Genomic DNA, 13,772 nt, shown 5'->3' with positions numbered 1-13,772 from the left:
AACCAAAATAATTAGGGCCATGGTCACTTTGAGTGTGTGCCACCAACTGACTCCACACTGCCCCAGTCTTAAAACACCTTTAGCAGCATAGTGCACCAACTTTGTCCTTTCTAAGCATTTTATTACAAATAACTTGTTGTGCAATTAATTGTCCTAATAAATCATCAAAAAGAAGTCTGTGCTCCAGCACGTCTTTCGAGTGACATTTTGTTTGTCACATTAACACCATTAGCAAGTACCGTAGCTTAGCTGACATCAGCTCCACTCCGCACTAACACTAGCACTCCATAGTTAGTGAGGCAAGAGGGCGGATATAATTTTTAATATCTATTCCCAAGCCACTCATCACCTCCACCTTGAATGAGTCTGGAGTGGCAGAGAAGTATGTTAGGGTAGTGCAGGACATGTACAAGAATAGTGTGACAGCGGTGAGATGCGCAGTCGAAATGACAGACTTCCTCATACAATGCCACAACTCTTCTCTTGGCACCCTATCATAAGCTTTTTCTAAGTCCACAAACACACAATGTAACTCTTTCTGTCCTTCTCTGTCATACTACCAACATCTGATCATGTGCTGCACTCCAGTGTATGTGTGTGTTTGTGTGTCAGTGTGTGCACGTTTGGAGTCTAAAGCGCAGATGGTTTTCACCCTCCACAGTCTCCTCTTCTTCAACAGGGGAGCAGATTTAACCTTTTTATACTTTTCTACATATTTTTTTTTTGTCTTTTAAACTTGTTTTGTGACAAACACGGCACTTAATGCTGCAGAGGTGAAATTAAGGTGCTGCACTCCGGCTGTAGAGGACTGTATTTAGGGGAGGTGATGATCTAGTGGTTAAGGTGTCTGGGCTTGAGACCAGAAGATCCTCAGTTCAAATCCCAGCCTGACTGGAAAATCACTAAGGGCCCTTGGGCAAGGTCTTTAATCCCTTATTGCTCCTGGTATGTAGTGAGAAGTGAAGAAGAAGAAGTGCCTGACTCCATGGTATAACTCACAAACTCGTAGCTTAAAGCAGATAACCCGTAAGTTGGAGAGGAAATGGCGTCTCACTAATTTAGAAGATCTTCACTTAGCCTGGAAAAAGAGTCTGTTGCTCTATAAAAAAACCCTCCGTAAAGCTAGGACATCTTTCTACTCATCACTAATTGAAGAAAATAAGAACAACCCCAGGTTTCTTTTCAGCACTGTAGCCAGGCTGACAAAGAGTCAGAGCTCTAATGAGCTGAGTATTCCATTAACTTTAACTAGTAATGACTTCATGACTTTCTTTGCTAACAAAATTTTAACTATTAGAGAAAAAATTACTCATAACCATCCCAAAGATGTATCGTTATCTTTGGCTGCTTTCAGTGATGCCGGTATTTGGTTAGACTCTTTCTCTCCGATTGTTCTGTCTGAGTTATTTTCATTAGTTACTTCATCCAAACCATCAACATGTTTATTAGACCCCATTCCTACCAGGCTGCTCAAGGAAGCCCTACCATTATTTAATGCTTCGATCTTAAATATGATCAATCTATCTTTGTTAGTTGGCTATGTACCACAGGCTTTTAAGGTGGCAGTAATTAACCATTACTTAAAAAGCCATCACTTGACCCAGCTATCTTAGCTAATTATAGGCCAATCTCCAACCTTCCTTTTCTCTCAAAAATTCTTGAAAGGGTAGTTGTAAAACAGCTAACTGATCATCTGCAGAGGAATGGTGTATTTGAAGAGTTTCAGTCAGGTTTTAGAATTCATCATAGTACAGAAACAGCATTAGTGAAGGTTACAAATGATCTTCTTATGGCCTCGGACAGTGGACTCATCTCTGTGCTTGTTCTGTTAGACCTCAGTGCTGCTTTTGATACTGTTGACCATAAAATTTTATTACAGAGATTAGAGCATGCCATAGGTATTAAAGGCACTGCGCTGCGATGGTTTGAATCATATTTGTCTAATAGATTACAATTTGTTCATGTAAATGGGGAATCTTCTTCACAGACTAAAGTTAATTATGGAGTTCCACAAGGTTCTGTGCTAGGACCAATTTTATTCACTTTATACATGCTTCCCTTAGGTAGTATTATTAGACGGTATTGCTTAAATTTTCATTGTTACGCAGATGATACCCAGCTTTATCTATCCATGAAGCCAGAGGACACACACCAATTAGCTAAACTGCAGGATTGTCTTACAGACATAAAGACATGGATGACCTCTAATTTCCTGCTTTTAAACTCAGATAAAACTGAAGTTATTGTACTTGGCCCCACAAATCTTAGAAACATGGTGTCTAACCAGATCCTTACTCTGGATGGCATTACCCTGACCTCTAGTAATACTGTGAGAAATCTTGGAGTCATTTTTGATCAGGATATGTCATTCAAAGCGCATATTAAACAAATATGTAGGACTGCTTTTTTGCATTTACGCAATATCTCTAAAATCAGAAAGGTCTTGTCTCAGAGTGATGCTGAAAAACTAATTCATGCATTTATTTCCTCTAGGCTGGACTATTGTAATTCATTATTATCAGGTTGTCCTAAAAGTTCCCTAAAAGCCTTCAGTTAATTCAAAATGCTGCAGCTAGAGTACTGACGGGGACTAGAAGGAGAGAGCATATCTCACCCATATTGGCCTCTCTTCATTGGCTTCCTGTTAATTCTAGAATAGAATTTAAAATTCTTCTTCTTACTTATAAGGTTTTGAATAATCAGGTCCCATCTTATCTTAGGGACCTCATAGTACCATATCACCCCAATAGAGCGCTTCGCTCTCAGACTGCAGGCTTACTTGTAGTTCCTAGGGTTTGTAAGAGTAGAATGGGAGGCAGAGCCTTCAGCTTTCAGGCTCCTCTCCTGTGGAACCAGCTCCAAATTCAGATCAGGGAGACAGACACCCTCTCTACTTTTAAGATTAGGCTTAAAACTTTCCTTTTTGCTAAAGCTTATAGTTAGGGCTGGATCAGGTGACCCTGAACCATCCCTTAGTTATGCTGCTATAGACGTAGACTGCTGGGGGGTTCCCATAATGCACTGTTTCTTTCTCTTTTTGTTTCTCTTTCTGTTTCTTTCTCGTAACTGTGGTCGCAAGGTCTCTGGTGCCTGTCGCGGCGGCAATCCCTGAACCCGGTGGTGGATACCGGAAGTAAGGGATGCCATCAAGCTGAAGAAGTATTCCTACTTATCTTTGTTGGTAGATGGGACCCCAGAGGCAGCTGACAGGTACCGGCAGGCCAAGCGTGCCGCAGCCCGTGCGGTCGCAGAGGCAAAAACTCGGGTCTGGGAGGAGTTCAGGGAGGCTATGGAGGAGGACTATCGGTCGGCCTCAAAGAGATTCTGGCAAACCGTCCGACGCCTCAGGAGGCGGAAGCAGCTCTCCACCTGCACTGTAAGGTGGGGAGCTGTTGACCCTGACTGGGGATGTTGTCGGGCGGTGGAAGGAGTACTTTGAGGATCTCCTCAATCCCATTGTCACGTCTTCCGAAGAGGAAGCAGAGACTGGGGACTCGGAGGCGGACTCATCCATTACCCAGGCTGAAGTCACCGAGGTGGGTAGAAAGCTCCTCGGTGGCAAGGCTCCTTGGGTGGATGAAGTCCGTCCTGAGTACCTTAAGTCTCTGGATGTTGTGGGGCTGTCTTGGCTGAAACGCCTCTGCAACATCGCGTGGCGATCGGGGACAGTGCCTCCGGATTGGCAGACTGGGGTGGTGGTCCCTCTGTTTAAGAAGGGGGACTAGAGGGTGTGTTCCAACTATAGGGGGATCACACTCCTCAGCCTCCCCGGTAAGGTCTATTCCAGAGTAGTGGAGAAGAGAATTCGACCGATGGTTGAACCTCGGATTCAGGAGGAGCAGTGTGGTTTTCGTCCTGGTTGCGGCACACTGGACCAGCTCTACACGCTCCATCAGGTGCTCGAGGGTTCATGGGAGTTTGCCCAACCAGTCCACATGTGTTTTGTGGATCTGGAGAAGGCATTCTACCGTGTCCCTCGGCGCACCCTGTGGGGAGTGCTCCGGGAGTACGGGGTCTGGGGTCCTTTGCTAAGGGCTATCCGGTCCCTGTACGACCGCAGCAAGAGCTTGGTTCGCATTGCCGGTAGTAAGTCAAACCTGTTTCCAGTGCATGTTGGTCTCCGCCAGTGCTGCCCTTTGTCACCGGTTCTGTTCATTATTTTTATGGACAGAATTTCTAGGCGCATCCAGGGTGTAGAGGGGGACTGGTTTGGGACGGATGGAGCGTGAGATCGATAGACGGATCGGTGCAGCATCTGCAGTGATGCGGTCGCTGTATCGGACCGTCGTGGTGAAGCGAGAGCTGAGTAGGGGGGCAAAGCTCTCGATTTACCGATCGATCTACGTTCCGATCCTCACCTATGGTCATGAGATTTGGCTCATGACCAAAAGAACGAGATCGCGAGTACAAGCGGCCAAGATGAGTTTCCTCCGCAGGGTGGCTGGGCGCTCCCTTAGAGATAGGGTGAGGAGCTCGGTCACTCGGGAGGAGCTCGGAGTCGAGCCGCTGCTCCTCCACGTCGAAAGGAGTCAGTTGAGGTGGCTCGGGCATCTTTTCCGGATGCCCCCTGGACACCTCGCTGGAGAGGTGTTCCGGGCACGTCCCACTGGGAGGAGGCCCCAGGGAAGACCCAGGACACGCTGGAGGGACTACATCTCTCGGCTGGCTTGGGAACGCCTTGGGGTTCCCCCGGAGGAGCTGGACGAGGTGTGTGTGGATCGGGAGGTCTGGGTGGCTTTGCTTGAGCTGGTGCCCCCGCGACCCGACTCCGGATAAAGCGGAAGAAAATGGATGGATGGATGTTTTTATAAAGGTTGATGGACTGGGTCCCTGTGTGATTTTTTTTATTTTTTATCCCTCCTTCTCTGCAATTCAACAGTTGCATTTCAGCTGGAGGTTGAACATGCAGCCTTGCAGTGTTTTTTTTTTATTATTATTTTATTTAAGTTACCATGTTTGTGAAGTGTTGTGTGTTGCCCAAAAAAGCAAAAATTAAAAAGTCAAACAGTGTCAGTCTGAGGGAAACACAGAAGAAAGAGTGGACTTCTGCTGTTTGTCAATGTAGCCAGGGAGAGCTGTGACTCACCCGGCCTGAGAGCCACTCACACTGGGCAGAGACAGACAGCAGCCGGCCGCCGGGTCAATAGTCCCTCCACACGTAGAACAGACCGTGTGTTTTTAAAAAATAGACAAACACAATGCTTCACTTTAAATGCACATTAAGTCTATTTCAGATGATCAGCGTGGACCATCTTTCTCTTAAAAGGCTTTATTTTACTCTATGTGTCACATTGGAAAGCGGTAGCTATCGTCGCTAATTTGATTAGCTGTTATGCTCCAGTCTTCTTCTGTTTTTTTTTCATGCGGACGTTGCAGTGCCACACACAGGCCTGGCATATGTACTACAACGTTAAACAAAGCTTCGAGGCACAGAATTTGCCTCGAACATTATTGTAATCGAATTATTCGAGTTACTCGACTAATCGTTTCAGCCCTAATATAAATGCAGTGCATGTACTATTTATCTGCTGCACTCCGGTTACTTTCACCTCCGCAAACAGGCATCGCCCATTCTAATTTCTTCTACTTTTATATTATAGTAACAAGTAACAAAGATGTTTAAGAGAAATGTATTGGTGTAAAAGTAAACATTTTACTGAGGAAATTTAGTGTAGTAAAAGTGAAAGTTGCCAGAAATGTAAATATCAAAGTAAAATACAGATATGTCAAAATTCTACTTAAGTACAGTAACGAAGTATTTCTACTTTGTTACATTACAACACTGGCAGAAAAGATAAAGATATCAGGAAAGGAATGATGACTATAAATACAAGGAAAGAAAAAAGAAAGGCTGGAGAGGAAGTGAATGAATAAATAAAGAACTGAAGGAAAATTGGTTGAGTGTGAAGAAGACTGTATGGAGAAGATGGATCACACACATCAAATCCACGTGGAAGTGGAAAAAAAAGAAGAGGAAGAACAAAAAGGAGATGGGAGAAGAAGAAAAGCAAAGAGCACTGGAAAAAGGGAACAAAGAGAAAATACATTTTTAAGGCAACCACCTTGCACTCATACGTCTGGAAATGAATTAGGTGAACTACTTGTAGTTGACTGAACTTATATTTTCAAATTGATAAACACAAAGTCTGTGAAGCTGGTTGTCCTTAATTTTTACATTTTGCCAAGATTTTCTTTTTTACAGTGACGAAAAAGAAAAAAATAACTAATTTTGCAATTACATATATTGACTCTATAGTCGACATAACTCATATAATTATATAAATGGTATCATAGTGTTACTTAACACTTTGATACTGATTTAACACTATGATAGAATTATTTAACATTATGATACAGCTGATTCAACACAACAATAGCGTTATTCAATACTAGGATACAGCTGATTGAACACTACAATAGAGTTATTTAACACTAGGATAGGGCAGACTCCAAACTAATATAGAGTTATTTAACTCTATGATTTGGCAGATGTAACACTACAATAGTTGTTTAATACTACGATACATCTGACTTAACACTATGATAGAGTTACATATTTAACGCTATGATAGGGCTGAATTAAAACTACAGCAATTACTTAACACTATGATACGGCTGACTGAACACTATAATGGAGTTATTTGACTCTATGATTTGGTAGATTTAACACTACAGTAGTTATTTAATACTATGATGCATCTGATTTAACACGATGAAAGAGTCATGTATTTAACACTAGGATAGGGCTGATTTAATACTAAAATAGAGTTATTCAATACTAGGATACAGCTGATTGAACACTACAATGGTGTTATTTAACCCTATGTTTTGGTAGATTTAACACTACAATAGTTATTTAATACTATGATGCATCTGATTTAACATGATGATAGAGTTATGTATTTAACACTATGATAGGGCTGATTTAACACTAAAACAGTGTTATTCAATACTAGGATACAGCTGACTGAACACTACAATGGAGTTATTTAACCCTATGATTTGGTAGATTTAACACTACAATAGTTATTTAATACTATGATGCATCTGATTTAACACGATGATAGAGTTATGTATTTAACACTATGATAGGGCTGATTTAACACTAAAATAGAGTTATTCAATACTAGGATACAGCTGACTGAACACTGCAATGGAGTTATTTAACCCTATGATTTGGTAGATTTAACACTACAGTAGTTATTTAATACTATGATGCATCTGATTTAACACGATGATAGAGTTATGTATTTAACACTATGATAGGGCTGATTTAACACTAAAATAGAGTTATTCAATACTAGGATACAGCTGATTGAACACTGCAATGGGGTTATTTAACCCTATGATTTGGTAGCTTTAACACTACAATAGTTATTTAATACTATGATGCATCTGATTTAACATTATGATAGAGTTATGTATTTAACACTATGATAGGGCTGATTTAACACTAAAATAGAGTTATTCAATACTGGGATACAGCTGATTGAACCTTACAATGGAGTTATTTAACTTTATTATTTGGTAGATTTAACACTACATTAGTTATTTAATACTATGATGCATCTGATTTAACACTATGATAGAGTTATGTATTTAACACTATGATAGAGCTGATTTAACATAGTTTGGAGTGGGACTATATGCACTTATTTCCGAGTCAATTTACATAACGCTACAAAATATTCTGTGAAGAAGAAGAGTGTTGAAGAGGAAGAAAGAATGAGAATGAAAGAAGAAACTAGAGCATCACACTCAGAGCTGAAACCTTCGCCAACACTAGTTTCCAATTCCATGGAATTGGACACCATGGACCAGCTCAGCTGTTTCCATTAAAGACTCCCATCGAGAAACGTGTGCAACAAATACAAGTAAATCAATCTACATTTGTGCAAGTACGTTTTAGGACCGATTCTCATTAGGAAATGATGCAGCTGGGCTGACAGCTGGCACGTGGGGGCGCTGTTTAGCTTTTATGAATGAAGATTTGTAGAAATGCATTTCTGGATTTCATCTGCATTTTCTCAGAGAAAGTGAATCGTTTCTTGCGTTTCATGTGACAGCTCACACACACACACAAAGAGCGGGACAGCGAGGCAGCGAGCGAGCGAGGGGGATGGCAAATAAAGAAGAGTAATGAGAGGAAGGCCTAGCTTATAAATCCAGTCACTCTGTAGATCTACTGTTGTGTTTGTCCTTGGGAGCCAAAACATCCATTTAAATATTCATGCTTTCCTGCCCTGTGAATTATTCCATCAGGCAGAAATGCTTCAGCAAAGATGATCTGCTTTCCTTTGCTCTTCATCTGTCTCTTTTTTATTATCTCGTGCTTCTTCCTAAATCTTTGCTCTAGGAGATGAAACCAGGGTTATTACCTCCTCCGCACAGGTTATGTTTACATCTGCTGTTTGTTTTGCACTTCGATGATGGGATTTTCATAAACGTGGAGGAAAGGTTGAGCGCTGCATTGAACGCACAAAGTTATATTTTGGGAAGATCGAACCAGGAAATATTTAAATATTGTAAGATGTTTGGATAACTAGAAACTATAATATCTGGTAGAAGCTATTTCAACAATGACGAGTCGAGTTCTTTACTGGGTTTTCACACATTTCACACATTGTCATCATGTTCTCAAACTTGGAAAAGAACAACACGGCAAGTGGACTGATTATTATGTGTCTTCTTCTACTATCTGAGTTGGTGAGATATGTTTTTGTGCATTTCTGCCACTACTTGGACGAAGTGGGGTACTGCATCCACACTTTGCAAATTCATCTCTATCAACAGGCCAGAGGCAGAAGTGCAAGTTATATTTTTGGTAAACTTTTGATATCCTCAAACAAGCAAAAGCAACACAACAGTGATTGTTTACAGATAAGTACATATGATGTTGTGTGAATGTTTATATCTTGTTGTCCTGATGAATAAAACAAGAATCCTGTCTGACTTCATCCCTCTTCTTTTTCACACACTGGAGTGTTGATTCCTGCAGCAGTCATCTTAAATGTTTCCTCCACAGAATAGATTTCAGGGATATTATTTAATGTTCCTGAAGTATTTTTTAATTTTGCAGGCAAGGAATAAATTGGGTAAATTAAGTTTCATTGTTGGCTCATAAAAACAGCAGTGCATTATATTTTGCTCACCGCAAGGAATCTTGTGACCTATTTTAAGCAACATCCTAAAAATTTATTAGACTAAATTGATTTTTTTTTTCTTTTCTCATAGATTGTGTTCTACTTTATGCTTCTGCTTTTATGCATTTACAGTGGATCCAGAAAGTATTCACAACACTTCACTTTTTCCACATCTTATGTTACAGCCTTATTCCAAAATGGATGAAATTCATTTTTTCCCTCAAAATTCTACACACAATACCCCATAACAACAATGTGAAAAATTTAGATTTTTACAAATTTATTGCAAAGAAAAAAAAGAAAAGAATCACATGTACATAAGTATTCATAGCCTTTGCTGTGAAGCTCAAAACTGAGCTCAAGTGCATCCTTTTCCACTGATTATCCTTGAGATGTTTCTACAGCTTAATTGGAGTCCACCTGGGGTGAATTCAGTTGATTGAACATGATTTGGAAAGACACACACCTGTCTACATATAAGGTCCCACAGTTGACAGTGGATGTCAGAGTACAAACCAAGCATGAAGTCAAAGGAATTGTCTGTAGACCTCAGAGACAAAATTGTCTTGAGGCACAAATCTGGGGAAGGGTACAGAAACATTTCTGCTGCTTTGAAGGTCCCAAAGAGCACAGTGGCCTCCATCATCTATAAATGGAAGAAGTTCAGATCCACCAGGACTCTTCCTAGAGCTGGTCACCTATCTAAGCTCAGCAATCAGAGAAGGGCCTTAGTCAGGGAGGTGACCAAGAGCCTGATGCTCACTCTGTCAGAGCTCCAGCATTCCTCTGTGGAGAGACGAGAACCTTCCAGAAGGTCAACCACCTCTGCAGTAATCCACCATTCAGGCCTGTATGATTGAGTGACCAGACAGAAGCCACTCCTTAGTAAAAGGTACATGGCAGTCCATCTGGAGTTTGTCAAAAGGCACTTGAATGACTCTCAGCCCATGAGAAACAAAATTCTCTGGTCTGAGGAGACAAAGATTGAACTCTTTGGCATGAATGCCAGGTGTCATATTTGGAGGAAACCAGGCACCATCCCTACAGTGAAGCATGGTGGTGGCAGCATCATGCTGTGGAGATGTTTTTCAGCAGCAGGAACTGGGAGACTAGTCAGGATTGAGGGAAAGATGAATGCAGGATTTTCTTTCACCAAACGTCAAATCTAGGCTTGCATCTCAGATATATCTTCTGGCAAATTATAGCTGAACTTTCGGGTCTTTTAAAGGAAAATCCTCTTCTGTACCACTTCATCACGAAGCTGTATAACTGGTGATACAAAATGCAAAACATGCACTATGCATTATTTCTCCAATCACAGCCACAGAAGCCTATAAATTCTTCTGGGTTGTCTGGGTGTCTTGGTGGTTTTCCTCACTCTTCTCCTTCTTGTACAGTCACTCAGTTTTTGAGAATGATCTACTCCAGACAGATTTACCATAGAGTGCCATACTGTTCGTATTTCGAAATAATTGATGTAAATAAAGTCCAAAACATATTCAGTGACTTGGAAATGTTCATGTATCCATCCCCTGACTTGACTGAAGAAAACTGGCAACAACACGAAAGTTACACATGTAACTACGGTTCTATGAATCCTGGATGACTGCCTGTCATCATGGCCTCATTTCACAACTTCACCATCAGCGTCACCCATTTCATCCATCTGCAAAATGTTCTTATGCTTTGGTGGAGTTTTCAAACCGGCTCGCTCATTCTCCTGCCAAATTTCTTTTTTTCCCCGTGCACAGTGATGTATGCTTCTTTCCAGCCGTGTGTTGTGTGTATGTGACAGATACAAACGAGGTCTCCTCATTTCTGCAAGGTAGTAAGAGGGCGATAGCTTCCACAAAAACAAACTAAAACAAACAAAAAAAAAATGCTCACAATGCACACGCTTGGTGTCAGTGAGCTGATGTCATTGTGCTGTTGTGCATATTAAGCATCAGTTCAGGCAGAGCAGCACGTTTGCTCATCTGCTTCAGCTGCTTCATATCTGATTTAAAAACATCATTTTTCTGCATTGCTGCTTATTCCCCCACATAACTGATCATAATTGGATAAAAATGATTACAATTATTATTATTGTTATTTTTATTATTATTATTATTATTTTTTTTTTTTTTACAGGAAGCATCATTTTAAAAGCCAGTTTTCTTTAGACAAGTCCAGAGATGAACACATGAACAGTTCCAAGTCACTGGACTCTAATTAGATCAGGCATTCATAAATGCAAACACGATAGTACTGTGTTGTAAAGTTGCATGCAGTCAGCTGTTGAGATGAAACTCACAAAATAAAATACTAAATGTTCATCGTAAAAAGTACACTACAACAATGCACAAAATTCTTAAATTAAAGAGCTGATAATGAAGAAAAAAACGGTGCGATTTATGCTAAGTTGCGGCTTAACTATGTTTTTTGAGAGGAGCGCCTTCAACCATTCAACCAGTCTGTTCATTCTCCTCTGTCCTCTGACATCAACAAGGCAATTTTATCCACACAACTGCCTCTTACTCTATATCTTCTCTTTTTTGGACTGTTCTCTGAAAACCCTAGAGATGGTTGTGACTGAAAATTCCAATAGATCAGCAGTTTCTGAAATACTCAGACCAGCCCGTCTGGAACCAACAACCATGCCACATTCATAGTCACTTAAATCCCATGTCTTCCCCATTTTGATGCTCGGTTTAAACTTCAGCAGGTTGTCTTCACCACGTCTAGATGTCTAAATGCATTGAGTTGCTGCCACGTGGTTGCTTGATTAGCTATTTGTGTTGACGAGGAATTGAAAAAGTGTACCTAACAAAGTGGTCCGTGAGTGTAGTACCACATGAAAAACTATGGGGTCCATGGGCCAGGATTAGAAAAAACTGGTCTACACAACAAGAACATCTCCATGGTTTCATTTAAACTCCACTGAGTTGGTGTACAGAGGCAACATGCCAAAAACAGTGTCACTGTCCAAATACTTATGGACCTGACTGTACTTTTTTGCAGTGCACACGCTTACAGCTGATTTCTGTGTTCTGCATTCAGCACCATAGGCCTTTATAGTTATAGGTCGGAGTGTTTAAATCAGGTGCAGAAAACGAGCTGACTGGGAGCAGACAGACGGCTGAAGATGCAAATGGATTTATAGGCAGGTGATGATTAAAAAAATAAAACACCAGAGCCAGCGGCTCACTTCAGGACTTATTCTGTCACAACACGTCTGATTTTTCTTCTGTCTTCTCATGTTGCCTCTCTGTCTTAGTCCCTCGACGTCCTTCTCACTCCGTTTTTCTCACTGTTTATTTGTCACCCCCCTTTCTTTTCTATGTTTACATCTCTGTTTCTTTGGGAAGATGGGAAGGCGGAGTGGACAGCTGCTCCGTAGGGAAGCTCCACGCTCACCGAGAACAGTTTCAAAGTGGCGCTTCCATTTTACAGGCTGCTGACAGCAAACGACGGCTCAATAAATGTCAACGCGGCTAACATTGCGACGGGCTGACAGAAATGCAGAAACATGTCTGGATATTTATGTTTGTGCTCCAAAAATAGGCACTCGGAATCTGCATGTGCGGTCGGACGTGTTGTTGTGAAGGCTGCAGTTTGCAGAGCAGGAAGAGGAATTTCTGTGCAGTATTTGGGATTTTTTTTTTAATGCTGCTGCAGAAGCAGCCAGGCTTCCTGGTCGTTGCTCTGAATCATTACTGAAGCTGTTTTAAAGGGTGTGGTGAGTTAACAGAAGACAGGAGAGGATGGACACGAGTGCAGGCGTCTTACCTCTTCTCGTATTCTTTTCACCGTTTCTCCTTTCTGTAAAAAAAAACAAAACAAAAAAACAAAACAAATCTGAATCTGAATCTTTGTTCATGCACAGTGACATTAAGCTCCAATATCACAGCTAGAAAGTTTCACAAAAGTCTTGTGAAGAGAATAAAATCCATCAGCGGCTGCCTGCGTGAGAGGTGATCATCTAAAAATAAGCAGCAAGAAGAAAGAATGCCGTGTGGAAACGCTCATGTTCATGTGATTTGTTTGGAAGAGTGAAGCTGACGTGGGCACTGCAATGATTCTGTTACAGCTATAGATTTACATTAAGGTCAGGTCTGGGAGTCTGTGCTGGCTGCCGCATCCACCCAACAAAACGGAACTGCCTCGGGTCCTGGATGGCAACCACCCAGGCAGCCAATGGGCCATCTGCCCCTCTCGAAAGTAACCATCAATCTGGCACAGTCTGGTGAAACGTGGACGTCCCCTTAGCCTTGTCCAGCTGCCGAGGTGCTGGATGGTGCCCACAGAAAGACACTGCATGGACAGTGTCGTAGCTGATGTTCCCTCACAATGCGAGTGATCCTGCTCATCTGAGGCTCCATCATTAACCACTCCAGTCATTCCAGCAGTACCAAAGACCCTCTGGATCCTCTGTTGCCTTTGGTCATTACTTAACGTCCACGTCTCACAACCTGTGTTGCCAAAGATTGAAACATTTTGGAATAAAAAAAAATTTTTAAAAATTAATCGAGCAGTTTCTCAGAAAATCATCGGCTGGCGCACCACACACAAATCTTGATGGCTTAAGTCCTGTGGGCTTCTGTACATAAAATAAGTAAGTCCCTTTGTCTGCTCCCTTGTTTATGGGTG

General features: G+C 41.5%; 1 protein-coding gene across 2 annotated transcripts in view; it reads right to left on the bottom strand.

Moving 5' to 3' along the window:
• The window catches only part of pcbp4 (poly(rC) binding protein 4), a 417,908-nt gene that overhangs the window by 163,553 nt on the left and 240,583 nt on the right, over nt 1-13,772 (bottom strand). For both annotated transcript variants that reach the window (XM_034165899.1, XM_034165900.1), the window contains one exon: nt 12,912-12,944. In XM_034165899.1, the coding sequence (XP_034021790.1) occupies nt 12,912-12,944 (33 nt within the window). The remainder of the gene's footprint in view (nt 1-12,911; nt 12,945-13,772) is intronic.

The sequence above is a fragment of the Thalassophryne amazonica genome, chromosome 3 (assembly GCF_902500255.1).
Source record: "Thalassophryne amazonica chromosome 3, fThaAma1.1, whole genome shotgun sequence".
NCBI classification, from domain to species: Eukaryota; Metazoa; Chordata; class Actinopteri; order Batrachoidiformes; family Batrachoididae; genus Thalassophryne; species Thalassophryne amazonica.
Note: the sequence above shows the minus strand (reverse complement) of the source record. Positions and strands in the feature narration are given on the sequence as shown.